General features: G+C 51.1%; 1 protein-coding gene and 2 long non-coding RNA genes across 3 annotated transcripts; 2 read left to right on the top strand and 1 right to left on the bottom strand.

The window, feature by feature from the left end:
- Window positions 1–709: 709 nt before the first annotated feature.
- On the bottom strand, window positions 710–9958 carry NODAL (nodal growth differentiation factor). The gene is made up of 3 exons (XM_027130005.1): window positions 9340–9958; window positions 4753–5450; window positions 710–2908 (listed from the first exon to the last, which is right to left on the bottom strand). The coding sequence occupies exons 1-3, from the start codon at window positions 9533–9535 to the stop codon at window positions 2756–2758; spliced, it is 1047 nt and encodes a 348-aa protein (XP_026985806.1). The 5' UTR covers window positions 9536–9958; the 3' UTR covers window positions 710–2755.
- LOC113632631 (uncharacterized) lies at window positions 3208–16313 on the top strand. Its single transcript, XR_003437893.1, has 6 exons — window positions 3208–3516; window positions 5401–5479; window positions 7759–7832; window positions 9924–10325; window positions 12304–12531; window positions 15215–16313. It is a non-coding gene; the product is annotated as an uncharacterized LOC113632631 (long non-coding RNA).
- A 2022-nt stretch (window positions 16314–18335) lies between these two features.
- LOC113632483 (uncharacterized) lies at window positions 18336–21407 on the top strand. Its single transcript, XR_003437829.1, has 3 exons — window positions 18336–18652; window positions 20478–20760; window positions 21321–21407. It is a non-coding gene; the product is annotated as an uncharacterized LOC113632483 (long non-coding RNA).
- The last annotated feature ends 290 nt before the right edge of the window (window positions 21408–21697 follow it).

Genomic DNA, 21697 nt, shown 5'->3' with positions numbered 1-21697 from the left:
CATGTAAACAGGTCCAGAGAACAAAACAGCATAGAGGTTTAGAGCACAGGCTTTGGAGTGAGACAGGCTTGAATTCCTTCTGTACCACTTAGTAGCAGCCACATTCTCTCCGACAGGATTCCCAGTCTCTGTAACCTTTGGTGTCCTTCTCTAAAATAGGGTTAAGTTAAGAAGTAGGTCTTACCTGGGTGACTGTGGGCTCAGGTGGGATCATGGCAAGCACTTAGCCCAGTGGCTGGTATGTCAAGAGCTCAATTGCAGCTCAGTTGGTGTGACCAGTAGAGGTGGGTCAACTGGGTCTGCTCTTCCCCAGAATGTGCAAGTTTGGGAGTGGAGCAGGCTTGTGTGATCCCTAGAAGGATGAAATAATCTCTTCAAGGGAAGATAATCTTGAAAGCCATTTCATATATCCTTTACTTTGCCCCAAAGGCAAATAGGGTATGGACTTGAAAGGCAATTTAGGATAGAGGGATAAGGCTTTTACTGCTAGTAAAAGGGGAGACTACATGATGGAGATTAACCCAACTGTGTTGCTGTGTGAGAGTCACAGCCCCTTCCCAGTTTCTGCTTTTATCTTTTCTCTACTCCTCCCTGTACCAGGCCCGCCCACTTCCCCAGCCAAGGAGAGTAATGCATCCAGTTTCCCCCAATCGGCTACTGACTTGGCACTGCTACAGGAACAGCGGAAGGAGACCTTTGCCTTCAGAGCAAGTTAAAATACCTCTGACTGAAAGCCCCTTCCTGGCCCTCAGGGTAGGGCAGGACTCAGTTCCCGCAGGCAGCATTTCCTCAGACTTAACAAAGCCTGCACTAGCAGGTAGGTTCCAGAGCACGGAGCTGTGTTGTAGGCTCAGCCCCAAATACCTCTGGCCAGGCAGCAGAAGGCCCCTGCCGCTGACACACTGCACAGTGAGCTTTTAGCAGGGGTCAGCAAAACGTCCTTTCACTCCTTTGTGCCTGCGTCTTCTGCTTGATATGAGGTGGTGTCCTGTCATCAGTGGGGTTTGTTCTGTGAGTTGGTAGAGCTGCTAACTGTAAACACTCCCACAAGCTATAGCCACAAATAGCTTGACCTTTCGCTTTCCTGGCCCCAGCCATAGAAGAACAGTTGGGCACCCATTTAGTAGAGAGGATGCTCTAAAGCCCTGGGATAGGATTTTTACTCCCAAGAACTTAAGTTTGGTAGTGGAAGTGGGGTTTCAAATGTCTGGTTCCAAAGGCTAAGGCCTTGACCCAAAGCTAAGAGCGCAAAGACCCCTAGATGGTGTGAAGGATGGTGCCCCTGGGGCTCCAGAGACCAGAGCTCAGCTCTTGGCCCTGCCACTCCTAGCTGTAGCATCAGGCCGCTAGGCCTCACTGGGGTCTCATTTAGGAAAGAGGATGGTACAAAAATTGACCTCACAAGGCCTCCCCACCTCCACTGTTTCCTAAGTAGAGTCAAATGCAGAATCCTATTGCGATTCTGAATTGTGGGGAGGGCAGGTTATTTCCGCTCCAGGGAATGAGCAACTGGATCAGTTTTGTTGCTGAATCGGGGCATTGAGGTTTCTCAGGCCCAGGCCTGGCTCTAGCCTAGCCAACCCCTTCCTGGGCCAGGATTACTACCTTGACTCAACCAAGTCAAGTTTGAGTCCCCTCTAAACAAGTATTCCCATAGATTGGAATCATTTTTCCTAAGGTTGGAGCATTAGTCTATGGGCTTCTTAGGAAAGCAGGGTAAGTTTACTGTGGACTGACATTCCCAATAAAATGGTCCCCTCGCCTTGCCAAACAAAAAAAGTACAGCCCCTGTTTTGGCAGTGCTCAATGAGGCCAGCTGGCGAGAGAAAAGAAGAATCACAGAAAGGCACTAGGATCCGCCTGCTTTAATTTCACAAGATGAGGTTGAGCAGTGAATTACTCACCGGAGGTCACACAGCTTCTCAGTGGCTGAGCTGCGACCATAACGCAAGTCTGCCACCCAGGGCAGTGTCTTCACCGCTATGGATAGGAAGCCCAGGGGCCTCAATAGCACGCATTGACAGACTGAGGTGAACTGTCGAGAGAGCTTTAGACTTGGATGGATTGTGCCCGCCAAAGCAGACTGACTTGGGGACGCCCCAGGGCTCCAGCTTCTGTAGTCCAACGTGGCCAGTTCTCTTGGACGAGTTCCTGCCTCGCCCTTCAAAGGCACCAGCTGGCCTAGGAGAACTATACAATGGCTTTATTGTATGTACAACTCATTAGCAGAGATCCACTCTGCGGGGGCTCCCTGACCCAGCCTGAGGCAACCAAAGCCAGTGGACTTTTTTAATTTTACATAGTGATACTTAATCTTCAGGCGGCAAGGGTGTGGGTGAGTGTATGTCAAAGGCCACTTTTGAGAATACACAAAAGTTAAATACAACCTTGTCCCACCTCAAAAATAAATGCACATATGCTCCAGCTCTTGCATACAATTTCCGGGGGATCATGGGTTGAAAAAAGTCAGCTAAAGGACTCTTGCACTAGTGCTTTCACGTGCTACTGTCTGTTCAGCAAAGAGAAAACCCAGCAAGCCTGCTTCACAGGCTTCCTCCTCCCTCTCCTCTGTGCTCAACCAGACCCCACAGAGCCTTCAAGGACAGGGTGGCAGCCCTTCCTCCTTAGGTCTGGTGGACAGAGGGACTTTTCCCCCTCTTTGTTTCTCCTCATTGGATTAGATGGTTATCTTGTCTTCTAGGAGCTTCCCAACCTTCCAGGGTACAGGCAAATCCAACACACCTGCAGGAGCTCCTCAAAGGCACCCACATTCTTCCACAATCATGTCTTTATGATGGTCTAGAAGGACTCGGCCATTGTCCACGTACAGCATACTCAAGGGCTTGGTCTTCACTGGGGCACAGCAGGTGGAAGGGACTCGGTGGGGTTGGTACCGTTTCAGCAGACTCTGTGAAAGGGAGGACAGGGGTGTCAATTCACATCCCAGTGGTGAGGTCAGAATGGTGTCATTTCTGGGTAAAGGGTGAAAAAGTTACAGAGAGTTAAAATCAGTTTCTGGGGGCAAAAATAGAAAATTCTTTTCATAAAGGAATCAGAATGCCAATACATCATCAACTCTAATATCTAAAGGTACACGGGCCTCTCACCGCTGCGGCCTCTCCCGTTGCGGAGCAAGGCTCCGGACGCGCAGGCTCAGCGGCCATGGCTCACGGGCCCAGCCGCTCCGCGGCATGTGGGATCTTCCCAGACCAGGGCACTAACCCGTGTCTCCTGCATCGGCAGGCAGACTCTCAACCACTACGCCACCAGGGAAGCCCTAAAATAAATTTTTTTAAACAGCCTTTAAACAGAAGATTCTAAAAGCTGTATCTGGGTAGAGCAGTAGGTAACATATGTTCTCCTATTGTTCTAGTCTAGAGTGAATACCAACTTTAAAAATCTTCCAAGAAACTCCTGGTTTAGTTCCAGAAATATGAAGAAGAGAGTCATGCGGAAATTCTTGTGGGATTTGCTTTGTTTCCCAGAGAAGGGCAAACAGAGTCAACGGGAGAAAAGGTAACAAGCCCTTGGCATTCTGGAACTGGGCCCTGTCCCTGTGGTCCAGTGGTGGCTTTTCGGGTCAGTGTTAGATTTGGTGACTGGGACTATCTGGGTCTCTGGTTCCCTCTGATCGTGCTGCAGGTAGGCTGGTGGACAGAAGTGGGGCCTGGGAGAGACTCAGGAGGGCCTGTGCCCAGGACAGTTCCTCTAGGATACCAGCCCCCACCACTGCCTCCCTCTCACGAGCTCAGCTCACATTCTCCCCAGAGCCTCTGGACCCTGCCTGAGGCTTGGCATGGAGGATGTACTACAGGTCCAAGAGATTCTCAGTCTAGGCCTCATAGAGTGAAAATAAAAACACTTTGATCCCGTGTGACCTTTGAGAGCAGGTCAGGACCACCATATATAAGCTCTCTTCTCTGCTTTCTCCACCTCATTTTCCTTCCATTCCTCTCCCTCCACCACCTTCTAGACCATAGGCTGATTAGTGGCACCTGGTGGTAGCCTTTGGCTTTATTACTTCTGCAAAATGAGTGTCCAACTCCTGTTTTTAGGCAGCAGAAGTACAGTGGCTGGAACAGTAATATCTCTACCTTGGCCTCATAAACGCGGCCCCCACTGCATTAATGAGTTACAGACTTCTAGTAATGGTAAGACAACATTATACCTGTTACCTGCTAACTATTGATACTACACATGTGGTATGCATATCATCTCATGTAACCCTAGAAGTAAGGCATTGCTATCCCCATTTTACAGATGAGGAGACTGAGGCTCAGAGAGAGTAAGCAACTTGATCAATATCACATAGCTAATGAGTAGGATTCAAACCCAGGCCTGTCTATTCCCAAACTCCAAATTCTGAACTTCCTTTCCTAGAATGTCAGGGCAGTGGGAGGAACTGAGACCCTCCAGTCTACACACTCCACCCCTAATTTTTTTTAATTTATTTTATTTATTTATTTTTTTTCCACCCCTAATTTTATGACAGAAGGAAAAAGTACCAGGAAAGCAGTGTGTTCAGGGTCACCTGACAAGGCATGACTCCATGTAGGCTCTCTGAGGGTGTTATCATTGGTCATCTCTATATCCTTAACACCTGTCACAGAACCTGGCACATTGTAGGTGCTCAAATAACTGTGCATGAATGAACACACTAACCTAACAGCAAAGCCAGTGTCCTGATCTGGTAGTAAGGACAATTCTCCCCCACAGCTTACCACCTCCCCTCCCCAGGCCTTGGCATCACACCTGGATGTATGCGTGGTTGGTTGGATGGAACTCTTCCCCCACGGGGTTAGGACACTCGCCCTCACAGCGATAGGCATTGTACTGCTTGGGGTAGATGATCCAGGAGCCCCATCCGATCAGGTTGAAGTCCACCTGGAACTTGACCTTCCGACACAGTTGGTTTCTGTCCTGCAAGTGATATCGACGGTGCCTCCTGGCCCTCTCCCGGGAGAGCTGTCCCTCCTGGACCCGCCAGGAGCTCTCAGCTTCCCACAATAGGGTGGAGCCACCCAGCCGCTTCCGCTCCAGGGAGAGGTTGGAATAGAGCATGAGGAGCACATTGGTGACAGGTGATGTGGGGGGCCGCCGCCAGCACTCTCCAGCCAAACTGGACATCTGCTCCCTCAGCTCCCCAGGGTGCTTCAGCCACTTGGAGAGTGGCCTGGTCACCTCTAGGACCATGCTGCCTGAGGAAAAGGTAACCTGGGACAGAGTGACAGTGAACAGGTCCATTCGAAGACGTTCTGGGCAGTTGGGTGGGTCCTTATCCTCATTCAGCTTTGGCTGGTGGAAAATCTCAATTGAGAGTGGGACATCAGGAGTAAGGGCCACAGGGCTGGACAGCTGCAGCCGGAGCTCGGCCCATGCCAGATCCTCTTCTTGGCCCAGGAAGGAGAAGTCGAAAGCAAAGGTCCAGTTCTGCCCGTCCACCTCCACATCTGGGTGAGAAAAAAACAGAAGGAAGCAGGTGAGTGGGGGCCTCCTGCAGCCTCAGTTGGTGTAACAACCACCATAGCTCATGACTGAGCCCTTACCTTATATGAATCGTCACCCTAACCCTATGAGCTGGGCATGTTATTGAACCCATTTTAGAAATGAGGAAAATTGAGGCTCAGAGAAGTTAAATTACCTGCGTGAGGTGTCATTCTTGGAAGGTGGCAAAGCCAAGAATAAGCCCAACTGCAAAGCCCAACCTCCAAATCGCTGTGCTGCTGCTCCCCCCTCAAGACACTCCAGAGAACAATTGGTAAAAATTGGATGAGTGCATCTCCTTCTCCCTTCTCCCCTCACACATGCAATCTAAGGACAAGCCCTGAGCTTTCTGACAGAAATCCTGGACTTCCACCCACCCTGTGGCCCGTTTGCTAGGCTTTGTCTTCTCATTGGAAAGGGTGGCCTGTTTTACAGCACAATGAGGTCGATTCACAGATCATAAGGGTTGGAGCTCCCAGGGAGGCATAGGCAACGGAAGCCAAAGACTGGTCACCCTTTCCCCCACCAATTCCTAAAGACAGAGGCAGACACTTCAAGAGTTCTTGGCAACCTTACAAATAGGTTTCTAAAGACATCCTAAGCTTGACTGTGCGCTGACCTTGCACTTTTCCACCCAGTAGTCTCTCCTACCTACCTGCAGGGCGCTCACCCTTTCCCACTCCAGGTCATCCACACACCAGGGCAGACACAGCAAGCACACACCCAAGACAATTAAACCCATCCTGAATGAAAAGGAATGGGGAAGCACATTCCATTCATTTTAGTTCTGGACTAATGTGGTCTGATGTCTGGGAATAGCACATATTGGTGGATGTTTCAGGTCAGCTAAAAGTGATCTTTAACTTTTTTCAAGCCCAGTTTCATCTTTGCAGTGGGAATAGTAATGCCCTACCCTTCCCTGCATTGTCATGAGGACCCAGGGAAATGAAGATGTTCCAAGGTCTATTGCTAAATAAAAGGCAGAGGTTATTCATTAGAAATAAAAACAGTAACCCTTTGGTTCTTTGTCTCATAGAACATCTTTGGTCAGATAGTCAGTGGATTTCTCTGGGAAGTCCAGCTTGCATTAGAAGGGGGTAATTCCCAGCTTCAGCATCCTGAAGCTTCTCCCAGCCCATCCCTAGATGTTCTTTTTCACTTAATTTCCACTTCCCTTCTCATTAGCACCTGCAGGAGGCAATAACCGGCCCCTGACTAGCAACTCCCCAGAGGTGTGGGGAGGAGGCTGACACCACCCACTGCCCTTCGCAGCACCACCCCGTGACATGTAGCAACTCTGCTACAGCTCCGCCTACACCAGGACTTAAAACACACTATCTCAAGTATCCACAAATGGCTTTTTAAAGGCATTCCAGCTCAGTGTTTAAGAGGAGGGACCCGGTGTCTCTGGTGATGGATCAAGTTCTGCCACTTGCTGCCACACTGGGCAGCCAGCTTTCTCTGGGCCTCAGTTTCCCTCTGGGTAAAAGGGAGATGGTAACAGTATCCACCTCACAGGGGTGTTGAGATTTACTGAGATAATGTGTGTAAAGTGCTTTGCCCAGCACAACCACCAAAGTGCAATAAACGGCCATCATCAACTGCCTCCTTATTATTACCCAAGTCAAAGTTAGAAATGCAGATGTCCAGGCAGTGAGGGACCTGGACAGGGGAACAAAGTCATCTGCTGCTGGGATGGCTGTGTGGATGCAGGGGCAGGGAGGAGGATACTCCTTCCTGCTGGAAGAGTCTGAGACCCCACTAGCCTACCTGCAGCCAAGGGCTCCCCAGGACACAGTGCTAAAAGGTTTTCTTAGATCTGGCTCTGGTTTATCTTAGAATAATGGGGAGGTCTAATCTTTGAGGGTCACCAATGCCTGATAAAAGCCAAGAATGCTCTCCCCAGAAAAACTGCATTTCCTACTAACACAATAAATGTGATTTGGGGGTGGTTATAAGAAAGGGGTTCATGGACATCCTGAAACCCATCCACAGACTGAATGCAGACTTGGCCACACGGGCCCCAGTGAAATCTCGACCCACTTCCAATTCTAAAGAAGGAAGGGCTCATGATCTTGGGTTCCTTGCCCCTCAAACAGGGTGTTGAGTTAGAGTCACGGACTCTGTAGAAAAAGAGGCTGAGTATGACACCGAGTTCCCACCCTACATTATTATAAATTATGAGGGTGATTACCATTAACTGCTTCCCTCATGCCAAGTGTTTTATAAGCCTTGTCTCCTTAAATCCTTCCTACCTTTATCACCATTTTGCAGATGAAGAAACTAAGGTCCAAGGTGAAGATGGTTAAACAGTGAAAGACACAAGACACGGATGCACACCTGATTTGGTTAGATTCCAACACCCATTTCCCCTTATCCCGTGCAGCTTACAAATAAACCTGAGATGGAAAGGTACCACACTCACACAAATGAGGTAGAAAGAAAGCCGGGCACTTAATTTTTACAGACGGGGAGGAGACTAGAAAAGTCAGCAGATGTGCCAGGGACACATGGGGAATTGGGAAGCAGGGTTTGAGGGACCAGACCCAGTTTCCAAGACTGTCAAATCACCACAAACCTTCCAGAACTCTCTGGAAGGAGGGAGTGAATTGGAAAAGTGCGCCTCCCACTCTTTGCTTATCCACCTACCCCCCAACCCCAACTTTCTGGCAGGGCAGAGCACCCCAGTAATTTTCAAATTGCTCCGCCCCCCGTGTGTCCCTAGTCTGACTAGTCCCCATATGACCCTTCCGGAGACGGTCACTGGCCGTCTGACCCCAGACGCGGCTGGCCAGGGAGCTAGGAGCCCCCACCCCCAGATCACAAGGGGCCAGCGGGTGGCCGTCAAATCAGATTATCGGATGTGGATTTCGCCCGAACTCCGGGGAGGGCCGTCTGGCCCCGGCAGGCAGAGAGAGGTGCAGGCAGGCAGGGGCCACCCCGGGCGCTGGGATGTGGATTGCCGGGAGTAGAGGAGCCCCGCGGGAAGGGCTCCCTTTTCTCAACATCTACCTGCGCCCAGTGCCCAGAACGCACGCTGCCCCATCCTCGCGGCTGATACTCTCAAGGTCACCATGGGAGGGACCTCGCCCGCTCCAAATCTAGGCCCCGAGCCCGGTGTCGTCCGGGACACTGACACCTACCCAGCCTGGGCTGGATGACCCAAGCCTGCCGCAGTTCTCGACTTCGGGGCATTTCATCTCTAATCCATAATTTCTGAAACCTAATCCCTGATGTTACATGCTTGACACCCTATTTCGAACCTCAGTCTCAGCCAGAGACACTCCCAACGCCAGACCCCGGAACGCCTTCACCCTCACTCGCGAAAAGGAAAAAAAAATTTTTTTTTGACAAGACAAAATAATTGTAGCAATAATAACGACCATACATTACTATGCCTGGTTTTGTGCTAAGCGTTCTATGTGCGTTGTCCGTAGCCCTCGCCAGTCCAATAAGGGAGGCACTATTATCCCTATGCTACAGATGTGCAAACCGAGGCGCCCGGAGATTACAGTAGTTTAAGACGGCACAGATAAGCAGTGGCACAATCAGTCTTCCACCCTATAGTCCCGCGCTTTACCCACCCTAAACAAGACCGGAACGCAGAGGTCTCAGTCCGGGACACACGCCGGGTGCCACCAACCCTGTCTCCCGAGCCAAGGCAGACGCCGAGACACCGTCAGCCCCAGCCCCTGAACGTGCCCTTCAAGCGTGCGGATACGTTTTCAGTGGCACGTCTCCGGCATGGTGCCGCAGCCCCTGCCCCTCCAGCCCTCTCCTGGAGTCCCGCGCGGGAGCGCCCAAGGCGCGCCGGGGGTCCAGCCGAGCGGGGCGGGGCGGGGCGGGGCAGCCTACCTTGCGCCTGCAGGCTACGTATGATGTCCGCCCGGAGCAGCGGCTCGCGGTACAGGCTCAGCATATAAGCAAGAGGGGATGGCGACGAGGGCTGCCCCCACGTTCGAAGGGGCACCGGGGCTACCATCGTGGCGCCCGCCTGGAGGAGAGCCCACCAGACTTGCAGAAGGAACAACAGCAGGCTGTGCGCGTGCATGGTGGGGTGGCGGGGCCCAAGGCCAGCCTCCGTCCCTTATATCCTGGGCCTTCGCGGGCGCCCCGCCCCTGCCCTTCCTCCCTAGGGGAAGCTTTCAGGTCGGATAACACCCCCCAGCCCAGCCCCCGTCACCGGGGGTGGCCCCCAGAGGGACCACCTGCTGGGGGCGAGTGAGACCTGAGCCTGGTAGGGAGGAGACCTGAAAAACTGGAGGAGCTGTTAGGTCCAGGGACCGTCTAGTTTGCCCAGTCTGGACACCCTGGCACTCTGCTACTCCAGGCTTTTTTTCCAAGACACAGCTGGCTTGTCGCAGGCAAACTCCCAGGTCAGAAGGATGGCTTCCTTACTCTCCCCCACCTGGGGTCCCTGCCCTTTCCTCTTCCTCCAGGTTCCAAATAGATGTCTGGCTCAACCAGGAACAGATAGAGAATGAAAGCTGTGTCTCCTGGAGGCTCTCGGGCAGGGTGCAGCTCCACACTGGCCGGGGAGGCTTCAGCCCAGCCTGGCACCGTGCAGCCTTCCAGGGCACTGTACAGATGGCCTCTGGGAGCAACCCCTGCCTTATACGGCAGGGCCTGTCTGGAGAGCTAGCCTCTGAAAAAATACTGGGTACTGGGAATTGCTGGAACGAAAAAGATGAGTGCCAGACAAAGGTCCATGGGGACCTGCTTCAAATATTGAAGCTCTCTCCTGGAGAAAACAGAGGACAGGAGTGACCAGGATGAATGACAGACTTCTCCACTGGAAAAGAAAGTGATCAGAAGCTGGAGCCCAGGGCATAGCTAACGGGGTGAGTGGAGCGCCTGTGGTGGTATCAGGGTCTTCCTTCACAGGTTCACATCACCCCAGGGGTTTCAGGAAAAAGGTGTTGCCTGTGTCATCCATGTCCTGCAGTCCCTGCCTCCCCTGGCAGTTACCCTGGAGACCTGGGTTTCAGCTCAGGACCTCTCACTTTCCTCTCTGTGGGCCCTGCTTTCCTCACCTACACAAGAGTGGTCCTTGTCTGGGCTCTCTTCAGGTGCAAAGTCAGGTTGAAGCTGAAATTACCTTTAAAGAAATGTAAATCTCTGCCCCTTGTTCAGGCCCCAGCTATTTTCTGCAACACTGGAGGGCTCTTTATGCCCCCGCCCTCGCCCCCTGGTCCTTTCCTAGCCCTGACATGCACATTAGCAGCTGGCCAGCATTTACCGAAACACTATGTGCCCCTCACACCTAGGCTTCTTCCACAGGATGCCTCCAGCTCCAAAGAACCACACGCTCAGCCCTGAGCAGGTGTTAGTGGAAGGAGGCCCAGCAGGCTCAGCTAGGAGCGCCAAACCCGTGTCCAGGTGGAAGCCGGCCCAGCCAGCAGGAAGGGGCCTTGCCTAGGAGAGATGTGGGTTGTAGACCTGTGCTGACCACGGGACCGGGACAATATGCTCAGCCAGACGACTGTTAGTTCCTTCTAAAGCTGGGGACTGTCTTGTTCATCGTGCTCTCCCTCCAGTACATATCATGGTTGGGACCCAAAATATCTTAGCTGAGTAAATTAATCAATGAATGGTACTGTGTCTGGACTTGCCTGAAGATAAGTATCACCTGGGGTGTATGTTAAACTACTGATTCCTGAGTCCCAATCCAGGCCTTTAGCATTCGAATTTGGAGAGAGACCTTGGTAATCTACATATTTAACCAGTACCCCTGTGATTCTTATCAGACAACTTTGAGAACCTGGGTGAGCTAGGGTCTAGTTGCAGTTTGGAACCCACCTCTCTGCATTCAGTTTCCTCATCTGTAAACCAGGACTGGAGATACTTCCTTCCATGAAGATTAAATAAAACAAATGCTAAAATGCTTTGCAAGCGCTTAAAACCTGCTGTTTTTGTAAAGCCTTAAGCATACAGATTATTATGGGTGCTCCGTGGTTGTCATTCAACTTCCCTAGCCTGGGGGCTTGCAGCCTGGGGCTTGTCAGTCCCGGCCCTCTGCATCAGACCCCTCCCCAGAGGCAGAAGGTGCCCTCACCCAGGTTATGAATATATAAGTAAAAAACAATGAGAGATTGTGGTCAGACAGAGGTATAGGGGTCAGCCTTCCCCCAAACCTACATGTCCTAGAATCCAGGGGGTCCCTGTTTAAACAGGGGCATTCAGAACGTAGTAGTCTTATCCACCAGGATTGGGGAAGGAACAAAACAGATGATCTCCTTTCCGTGCTGGACCAGAAGCTTCTTGAAATTAAGCTTTATTCATTCTGTGTCCCTGTACTATGTGGCATATAGTAGGAGCTCAGTAAATATTGCAATTAAAATGACATAATAACAGTAGCTAACGCTTATTGAGCACCTAATGCAGTAGGCATTCTGGTAATCACTGCATTGATTTTATTATCATCCCCACTTCGGGGATGAGAAAACAGAGGCTCAGAGGGAACCTGGTAACTTGCTCAAGGCCACACATTTACAAGTGAAAACAGCCAGTATGTGAAGGATACTGCTTGTTACCCAAACCCATGCCTATAGCCTTGTGGCTTCCCCATAGATGAGAGGATCGACATGGGCCTTGTCCTAAGACTTAAAAAAAAAAACAACTCTCAAAGTCTTGCTTTTCCCAGGGTCCGGGAGCAGCAGACACAACTCATTTCTGATGTGTATTGGCCCAAAGCCCTGTGGGGACCTGCTCTCTGACCAGCAAGAGGGACTCTGTCAAAGCCCATTCATCACTGAACTTTCTCCAGCTGTGGCACTCTTCAGGACAGAGGCTAATAGTCATTCTTCTCATTTTTAAAAGGTAGTTGTTCATACAGGATCTGTTTCCCGCAAGAAGGACCAGAAGTGCCTCTTCCCAGGAGGGGAATGACACCTTCTCGCTTCCCCTGCCCCAGACAGACTGACCGTCGGATTACCTGACCTGGGAGATAACCTTTCAGGGCCAACCCAGCTGGCTGGCGAGTGGGGAGCAAAGTCCCTCGAAGTTCTCGAATGCTTTCCATTGGGCCGATCTGGACCCGTCCTCCACGTGAGCAGCGATATGCAGGGTTAAGTGCTGGGGCTCTGAGGTCAGGCTGCCGGAAGGCAGACTCTGGATCCTTCTCTGTCGATACCTGGGCATATTAGATCACTTACCATCTTGAAGCATTTGCTCCCTCAGCTGTAAAATGGAGATAAAGAATAGTATCGGGCTTCCCTGGTGGCGCAGTGGTTGAGAGTCCGCCTGCCGATGCAGGGGACACGGGTTCGTGCCCCGGTCCGGGAAGATCCCACATGGCGCGGAGCGGCTGGGCCCGTGGGCCATGGCCGCTGGGCCTGCGCGTCCGGAGCCTGTGCTCCGCAACGGGAGAGGCCACAGCAGTGAGAGGCCCGCGTACCGCAAAAAAAAAAAAAGAAAAGAATAGTATCTACTTGACAAGAATGCTGTAAGCAGTAAATGTGTGTAAAGTAGTGCTTGGTCATTTGTTTATTCATTCATCAAACAAACCTGCTTATCTAGGAGTCTAAGGCAGGTTACCGGCAAGTGCTAGATTCTCAGGAAGTCAGGGCAGGAAGGCATTTCAGTTCCGCACATATTTAATGAGCATTTCCTATATGCCAGTGTGACACTGGCTGTCTTCGCATATATGTTAGCCTATAGAAGCCTATGTAATCCTGTTCATCCCTCCCTGAAGCTCTGTAAGGTATGAAAGGCATTTTAGAGATGGGGAAACTGAGGAACAGAGGAATTAAATAGCATCATTATTTTGAAGGTGGAGGGCGTCTGCTTTATCATGCTCCTCCCACGCCTGGCACAGCTCCTGGCACACAGGAACTCAGTAAGGATTTGTCAGGTGATTGAATGAGGTCCATATTCCTGAACAGGTTCCCAGCACACCTCTGCCTTTCACATGCTGCTTCTCCATGCAGCCTCCTGCTGTTTCCTCTTAATCTCCCTGGAAAACTCCTTCTCACCTATCAAGACACAGCTTAAACACTGCCGCTTCCTCTACAAACCTGTCACTAGCTCCCTAGCAATTTGGCAGAGTCCTCTTCTAAGCAGAGTGCCGAGGAGCAGTTGTCCCAGCCCTCATGAGTAACTGCCGTCAGACTGTGAGCTCCCTGGAAGTGCGGACGACTCCTGTCTCCGAAGCCCCAGCCCCCGCTTCCTAGCTGACCATTGCTTGCTCTGATTCCTCAGCTTGATGCAGTCCCGCAAATGGCAGAGGCGGGACTAAGCACAGGCTTCTGGCTTCCACCTCCAGTACTTGGTGCCCTTCCTGTACCCCTCACTGCTGGTCTTGGAGGGCCCATCTAGGTGCCTCTACCGGGCACACGTGGCTCTCTCTGTGATCTGGAGATAGAGACCTCAGCCTTCCACTACAATCCCCTTGTACCCCAAAAGCACTCTGGCCCCATGGAAACACCCACCTGCTGCAAAGTTCAGAGCTGTTCTGGCTCTGCCCAGAATGATTTTTACCTCCTCTTCATTCACACAAAATACACCTATTTATCCCACAGAATCCAGCTCAAGGGTCTCCTCTTCCACGTGGTCTCCTTCCCCCTTCAGGCTCTGGTCCCTGGAGCCCCTAGGAGTTTTCCACCAGGAGCCTGTTGCTGGCTGGCTCTGTATTCCGCAGTGTTCAGCAAAGGGCCTGGCCTTGGTAGGTAGAGCTTGCAAATCTGCCTGCAGACCACCTTGACTGATCCACAGTGCTTTGTCTGCTCCCAACAGCGTTTTGAAAGGTTTTTATTTAAATCACCAATACTGAAAGTTCATAAGATTTTGCAGAAAATAGTTTGTTTTCATCATTTAAGAAATGGAAAGGGCTAGGCCCTCATTTTAACAAAGCGAGCATTCCCTTAAGCCGAATAGGATCTGCTTCCTTTAGGCAGGGTCTGTTCTCTAAGGAGCGGCACAGTCCCCACCACTCCTTAACTTACTGCACCCATGTGCCTGGCCCTAAAGACAAATGAGTTTGAGACACTTGCTGTATATTGGATGAGAGTAAGACACTCCGGAATCAGTTTGGAAGTGCAGGCTCGAGATTAGCCCACCCCGTTGTCCTTCTCCAACTAACCCATGGATTGTGGGTACCTGGCCCAGGCTGGATGAAATAGAAATAATCTATTATTTAATAAGAACTTACCATGGGAGTTCCCTGGTGGTCCAGTGGGTAAGACTCTGCGCTCCTGATGCAGGGGACCTGGGATCGATCCCTGGTCAGAGAACTAGATCCCGCATGCATGCCACAGCTAAGAGTCCTCATGCCACAACTAAAAAGAAGATCCCATGTGCTGCAACTAAGACCCAGCACAGCCTAAATAAATAAATAGTTCAAGTCACTTATTGGGCTTCCTTGGTGATGCAGTGGTTAAGAATCTGCCTGCCAATTCAGGGGACACAGGTTCCAGCCCTGGTCTGGGAAGATCCCACATGCCGTGAAGCAACTAAGCCCACGAGCCACAACTACTGAAGCCCGTGCGCCTAGAGGCCGTGCAGAGAAGCCACTGCAGTGAGAAGCCCATGCACCACAACGAAGAGTAGCCCCCACTCACCTCAACTAAAGAAAGCCTGTGCGCAGACCCAACCCAGTTAAAAATAAATAAATAAAAATAAAATTTAAAAAGTCAGTTATTAATAAGTACTTACCATAATGTGCTTGAATTATCTAAGTTACCCTTCCTATCACTCCCATGAAGCAGACTGGATATTTACTTCCATTTTACAGGTGTGAAAACTGAGGCTCTGTGGAGTTAAGCCCCTTGTCCAGGATGGAATGCTTGCAAACGGTAAGGCTGCGATGGATACTCAGTCATTCTGACTCTGGAAGCCAGACTGGATATTGCCATGTCCCCACATGGTCGTTTATTACCTCCCTTACACGAGGGGCCTTTCCCCTGCCTAAATGGACCTCCTGCCCTCCATCAGGTCACCCTGTTCATTTCCTCCACAGCACTTCCCTGGTTGGAAATTAAGTTGTTTACTTTGGTACTGTTTGTTTATTTTTTGTCTGTTCCCCTTCCCCAGCACTGGGCTGTCAGCCAGACTCCTGTCTGTTCAGTTCACCACTGAACCCCCATTGCTTAGCACAGTTCTCAATTCTAGGACTCAGTACGTATATGTTGAAGGAATACATTTAACCCAGTCCCTGGACTGGGGGGCACAGAGGTAAGAAGGCGGGGATAGGGGAGTCCCTTCTCCTCCAGTGGCCACCAAAAGGGTATGAGCCCCGCAGGTCACCAGCTTCCTCCGGTTTCAAGTTCTTCACTCTCCTGCGCACATGTGGGATACATAGTAGGTGCCAGTAAGCGCTCGGTACACCTGCTTTGGCTTGCGGATGTCTTGACACCAGCAAGGAAATGCCTTCCTGGCCCTTGTGGCTCCTCGTGAACAAGATTCACGTTATTGCACCTTCTGCGTGCATCGCTCATGCTGCCCTCTCGCCTCCATCCTCTCCCCTGATCCTTGCAGGAGCTGAGGGACCTGAGCAGGGCTGGTCTCTCCCTCCCAGAGAGCGACTGGCCCGAGACGGTAGAACTGGTAAGGGCCAGGCCTGTCTGACTCTAAATCTCTTGCTCCCTCCAGCTCCCATGGCCAGACTCTCGTCCCAGCCCCTCCTGGGTGGAGCCGAGGCTCGACTTGTGCTTCCCACAGGGTCAGGAGGTGAAGGCTCAGCCTGCCCTGGGAAACAAACAGAGAGACCACCAGGAGGGTCCCTCTCTTCCCACCCAGAAGCTTCTCAGAGATTCCCGCAGCGCAGCCTGCCACCCCTGCCTTCGCCTTCCCACACCCCCACCATTTCCCTTCCACAGAGAGTCACCAGTCCTGGAGTTGAGGGGGAGTTTGATGACCCAGCTGAGTCTGGGACTGGGAGAAAGCTCTGTGCCTGTGTACATGCGTGCACGCATGCGTGCTGTGTGTGTGTGTGTGTGTGTGTGTGGAGGGCAAGGAAAAGAATCACTACTAAGAACAAACCCTTAGGGGAGTGCTTCCTGTGGGGGTAAGGAGTGCTTGGGGAGCGCTTACAGTGGACCAGGCACTGACTATGCTAAGAGGTTTATGTGCACTATTAGCTCAGTGTCTCCCCAAACTGCTTGACCACAATAATCCCCTGGGGCACTTATTAAAAGTAAAGGGAGTCCCAAAAGTCATAGTGTACTATTTTTAGTGCTCTTTTAAGCTCTAATAGCCTCAAAAATATAAATGATAGAAACTTACAAAAACCATCCTTTGATAGTTTAATTTTTTAAATTCCTTTTACACCTATTTAGTTTTGTGAATTTAAAATAATTAATTAATTAATTTTTGGCTGCGTTGGGATTTCATTGCTGTGCACTGTCTTTCTCTAGTTGCGGCCAGCAGGGGCTACTCTTCATTGCGGTGTGCAATCTTCTCACTGCGGTGGCTTCTTTTGTTGTGGAGCATGGGCTCTAGGCACATAGGCTTCAGTAGTTGTGGCTCATGGGCTCTAGAGTGCAGGCTCAGTAGTTGTGGTGCATGGGCTTAGTTGCTCCATGACATGTGGGATCTTTCTGGACAAGGGCTCGAACCCGTGTCCCCTGCATTGGCAGGCGGATTCTTAACCACTGCGCCACCAGGGAAGTCCCTAGTTTTGTGAATTTTTAATAATACATTTTTAATTAAAATTTTTTGTTTTAGTAAACATTTGCTATTTTTAAAAAACATTAAAATTAAAATTTCATTATGCAAAATTCAAAACAGTGGATGATTGTATAAACAAATAATGGCATATATCTGTACGTTGGAGTACTACCTGACAATAAAAAGGAATGCACTATTGATAAATATAGCAAGGATGAATCTTAAATAATGATGCTGAGATAAACAAGCAGACAAAAGACAGTATATACTCTATGATTCCAATCATATAAAATTCTAGAAAATGCAAACTAATGTTTGCAGACAAGCAGATCAGTTGCAGAATGTGGATCAGTGGTTGTCTGGGAGGAGAGGGGAGAGGGAGGATTCAGCAGGAGAATTTGGGGGGTGATAAATATGTTCATTATCTTTTTTTTTTTTTTGCGGTACGCGGGCCTCTCACTGTTGTGGCCTCTCCCGTTGCGGAGCACAGGCTCCGGACGCGCAGGCTCAGCGGCCATGGCTCACGGGCCCAGCCGCTCCGCGGCACGTGGGATCCTACCAGACCGGGGCACGAAGCCGTGTCCCCTGCATCAGCAGGCGGACTCTCAACCACTGCGCCACCAGGGAAGCCCAAATATGTTCATTATCTTTTTTTTTTTTTTTTTTTTTTTGTGTGTGGCCTCTCCCATTGCGGAGCACAGGCTCCGGACACGCAGGCTCAGTGGCCATGGCTCACGGGCCCAGCCGCTCCGCGGCATATGGGATCCTCCCGGACCGGGGCACGAACCCGCGTCCCCTGCATCGGCAGGCGGACTCTCAACCACTGCTCCACCAGGGAAGCCCTATGTTCATTATCTTGATTGTAGCGGCAGTTGTATACATGTGTCAAAGCTTACCAAAATGCACACTTTCTTTGCAGCTGTTGTGTGTCAGTTATACTTTACTAAAGCTGTAAAAATGAACATAAATACAATAAACTTTTAAAATATAAGAATTACTGTCAAAAATTCATATAACTAAATAAACAAAAGAAATTTATTATTTATATTTTTTATTTTTTTTATTTTCCCAAATTTCTTACCGTTTAACAAAAGAAATTTAGATAAACTTTGTGTTCTTTGTAAGTTTGTAGCATTTATACTTCTGAAATAGAACTATACTTAATAGCATATTAAGTATATTCGACTAAATATTAAGTATATTCTAATAAAGAGTATATTCTTCTGTACTTCTACTACAGCTTAAGAATGCACTAAACTTTAAGGACACCAAAGTCTCATAGGTCTATGGGCTCAGTAGGCCTGGAATGGGACCCAGGAATCCCTGCCCTTCTAGACAGCCTTGTCAGGTAAGATGGAAAACACAGCATCATCTCTTTCTCTTTTCTTCCCTCTCTTCTGTCTTTCCACAGACACACAAGGTAGATGCTTCTGCTGGCTTCTTTCTACAGCTGAGGAGTCTGAGGCTCGGAGAGGCTGGGCAACTTGCCCAAGGTCATGCAGTTAATTGATAGCAGGGCTGGGATTTGGGGCCAGGCAGTCTGACTCCAAAGCCTGCACGTGGGGTAAGTCACTCGGGGGACTTGTATTTCCAACTCTCCCACCCCCACCCGGGTGCAAGCCCTGTGCCCTGTTAGTCATTGACCTCAGGGCTAGAGGGATCCCAGGCTGGTGCATCCCCCATTCACATCAAAGAACCCCAGACTTCAAAGGCAGCTTGAAGGGAGATGCACATACCTGGCTGGGTATGCAGGGAAGCCCTGGAGAGCTAATATGATTAACCAGAGACCCAGTGGGGCAGGAAGAGTTTTCATGAAGCAGATAACTCAGTGGAAGCAGTTTGAATCCATTCTCACCCACCATTCACCCTCAGAGCCTTTCCTTCTATGGCTACTGGCAGAACCTCCAGACACCTGGGAATTGGGGGTGAGGGGAGGGCTGAGCCAAACCCGTGTCCATTTCATAGATGGAAAAACATGTTGAAAGCCAGCTGTTACCTTTGTGCCAGGCATAGTGCTGAGCGCTTTGGACACATGCCTTATGCACAGCTCTAAGGAGCTCCTTTCACACTGTATTCTATAGGTACAATGATTCCCGTTTTACCGATGAGAAAACTGAGGGCTGGATTGCTTAAAACACTTGCCCGGGGTCAAGCTGGTGCTAAACAGCTAAGCTGGATTGGAGTCCAAGTCTGTTTCGACCCTAATCATTCTGACTATCTCCTCTGCTGTTTCAGAGCCAGAGGATCAGGGTTTTGAGGCTTGCAGGAGGCTGTGCTTCCTCAGCTCCAGTCTTGGCCACACTGACTTCCCTCCCCAGGAGACCCCGGCCCAGCCCCCTTCCCAGCCTACTCCTGGCTCTCTTCATTCTTGCCCTCCCCACTCCCACCCCGGCCCTCAGCTCCCCTTTTCCATCCTCCCTGTGGACTACACCCCTAAGAACCGTGTTCCTCCCCCACTGGTAAGAGGGTGCTGCCCTGCTGGGGAGTCCAGTCAAGGAAATTCGCAAAGAGCAGGGTGGGGAGGGGGAGAGGGTATTGATCTGAATTAGTACCAGTTAGATTGGCATGCGGGAGGGAAGGGGGCAAGGGCATCTAGGGCCTCCTCTCAGCTCAACCCAGACCAGCATGTGAACTTGGCCAAGCCACATGGCCTCGTTGAGACTCAGTTTCTGCATCTGGGATTGTCCCCAGCTCTGTCCCCAACTTGGCTATCCTGGACTTGGTGGAGATCTGAGACCAGTGAGTGGAGGTGTTTCCTAGCATTCAGGTCCTGCACATGTGGGCTTTGCAGCTTCTTCCTCCTCTGTTCATCCCAACCAGTTGATGAAATGTTAACAAAATTTTTCCACTTAGTTCCTTGTATTGTGCTTTTCTGTGTACAGAATTAATGTATATTCACTGTAGAAAATTTACTGCATAACTGTACATAGAGGAAAAGAAAAATCCCCTCTAATTCTGCAATCCATATGTAACCGTGGTTAGCATTTTGGAGTATGTCCTTCCTATCCCCCTTCCCCCGGGGCATTTATGTGCACTTGCATCTTTTACTTAGAACAATCACACTGTGTGAACTGTTCTGTAAACTGCTTCTTTCATGTAACCTGAACATCTTTCCAGGCCAATAAGCACCCTTCACCACTCTCTAAGAATAAATGTTGCTTATTTTAAGAGACCACCTCCTCCAGGAAGCCAGCTGAGATTTCTGCAGTCCAATCAGCCCTCTCTCAGGACCCTTATATCATGCCCCCTATTACCCACCTCCTCTTAGACTATGAGCTTTTAGGGGACAGAAGTCTCCTCTGCACCCCTGCACTCAGTGCCATGTGTACAATAGGTGCTAATTAAGGGGGATGAAAAAGTACGTTTCTTATAGAGCTTGCTCTCCCCAGGCAGGTTGATTGTTGTCAGCGGGAGGTGACGGAGGCAAAGGAAAGGAACACTCATGGAAGCTGTGCCCTTCAGCGTGCATGCCTGCCTCTGGCTTTGCTCTCTTGTTTGTGGAGAGGAGTCCTAAAGGGATGTATGCAGGGCGGTGCCCAGTCCCGCCAGCCGTGTCAGGCCTCTGCGCCCGCCTTCTTGGGAAAGCGCTCGGAGGGCGACCCGGGCGACTCGGCCACCAGCACGCAGAAGGATCAGAGTTGGCTGTGGCGCCAGAGGAAACTGGAGGTGGCGGTGAGTGGCCTGGAGCCCGTCGTGGGTCCCCAGCGCGGCGGCGGCGGGGTGTCTCCTCCCCAGGCCCCGGTGGGTGTGAGCGCTGCAGGTCTTGCCCATGTGTCGCTGTGCCCACGACTTGGTGCTGCACCTCGGGCAGCTCCCCCGCCCTGGGGGTCTTGCCACTTGGTCCCGGACTGGAGCCCTGAGAAAGAGGGACCCTCTGGAGTGAGCACCCGACCTGGACGTAGTGGTCAGGGATCTGGGTCAGCTGGATGTGTTCCCCTCCCGTCTATCCTGTCCCCACCCTGGGCCTACTCTGTAAGCTGGGGCCTCAGGACGATGTTATGGCGCAGGGCCATCTGCAGAGCCCCGACTTGGTGCCAGGCTGGCTCTGGGGTGCAGGTGGGATAGGTGGGGTGGGTGACCACCACCTTTTTGTGCTCCCCAGCGCTTCTGCCCCTGGACTTACAGAGGGCAGAGCCCCCCACCCCCACCCCCAGGGGAGCCCAGTCCGCAGTAGCCACTGTCACAGTTTGTCAGAGCTCACCCGCGACCCTTTGCACAGTTATCTCATTTAGTGCTCGCAGCTCTGCACGGTGGGTGCTGAGAGCTGATGTCAGCTGCTTCAGGCGAGGGCAGCCACAGGTGGAGTTCGTTACCTTGAGACCCTCCAAGGTCCCCAGCTCTGATTTGTATTTGTATTTTTGTGTTCTTTCCTTCAAACCCCCTGTTCCAACAGTATGAGGCTCGGGCCCCATAACAAGTGATCTTTCCTGGGTACCTGGCCTCGTCTGCTGTCCCCTGCCACACAGCCCAGGGTGGGGGATTGCCGGAGCCGGGCAGTGCAGGCCTGGCAGGGAGGGAAGGGCGTGCACACCCGTCCGGGGCCCACATGACCTCTGCACCATTCTTGGCTTCCCATGACTCCAAACAGCCTGCCAACCACCCAGCTCCC

Source organism: Aethalodelphis obliquidens, unplaced genomic scaffold (genome assembly GCF_003676395.1).
Source record: "Aethalodelphis obliquidens isolate GAN/ISIS:26980383/991018 unplaced genomic scaffold, ASM367639v1 scaffold37, whole genome shotgun sequence".
Lineage (NCBI taxonomy): Eukaryota > Metazoa > Chordata > Mammalia > Artiodactyla > Delphinidae > Aethalodelphis > Aethalodelphis obliquidens.
Note: the sequence above shows the minus strand (reverse complement) of the source record. Positions and strands in the feature narration are given on the sequence as shown.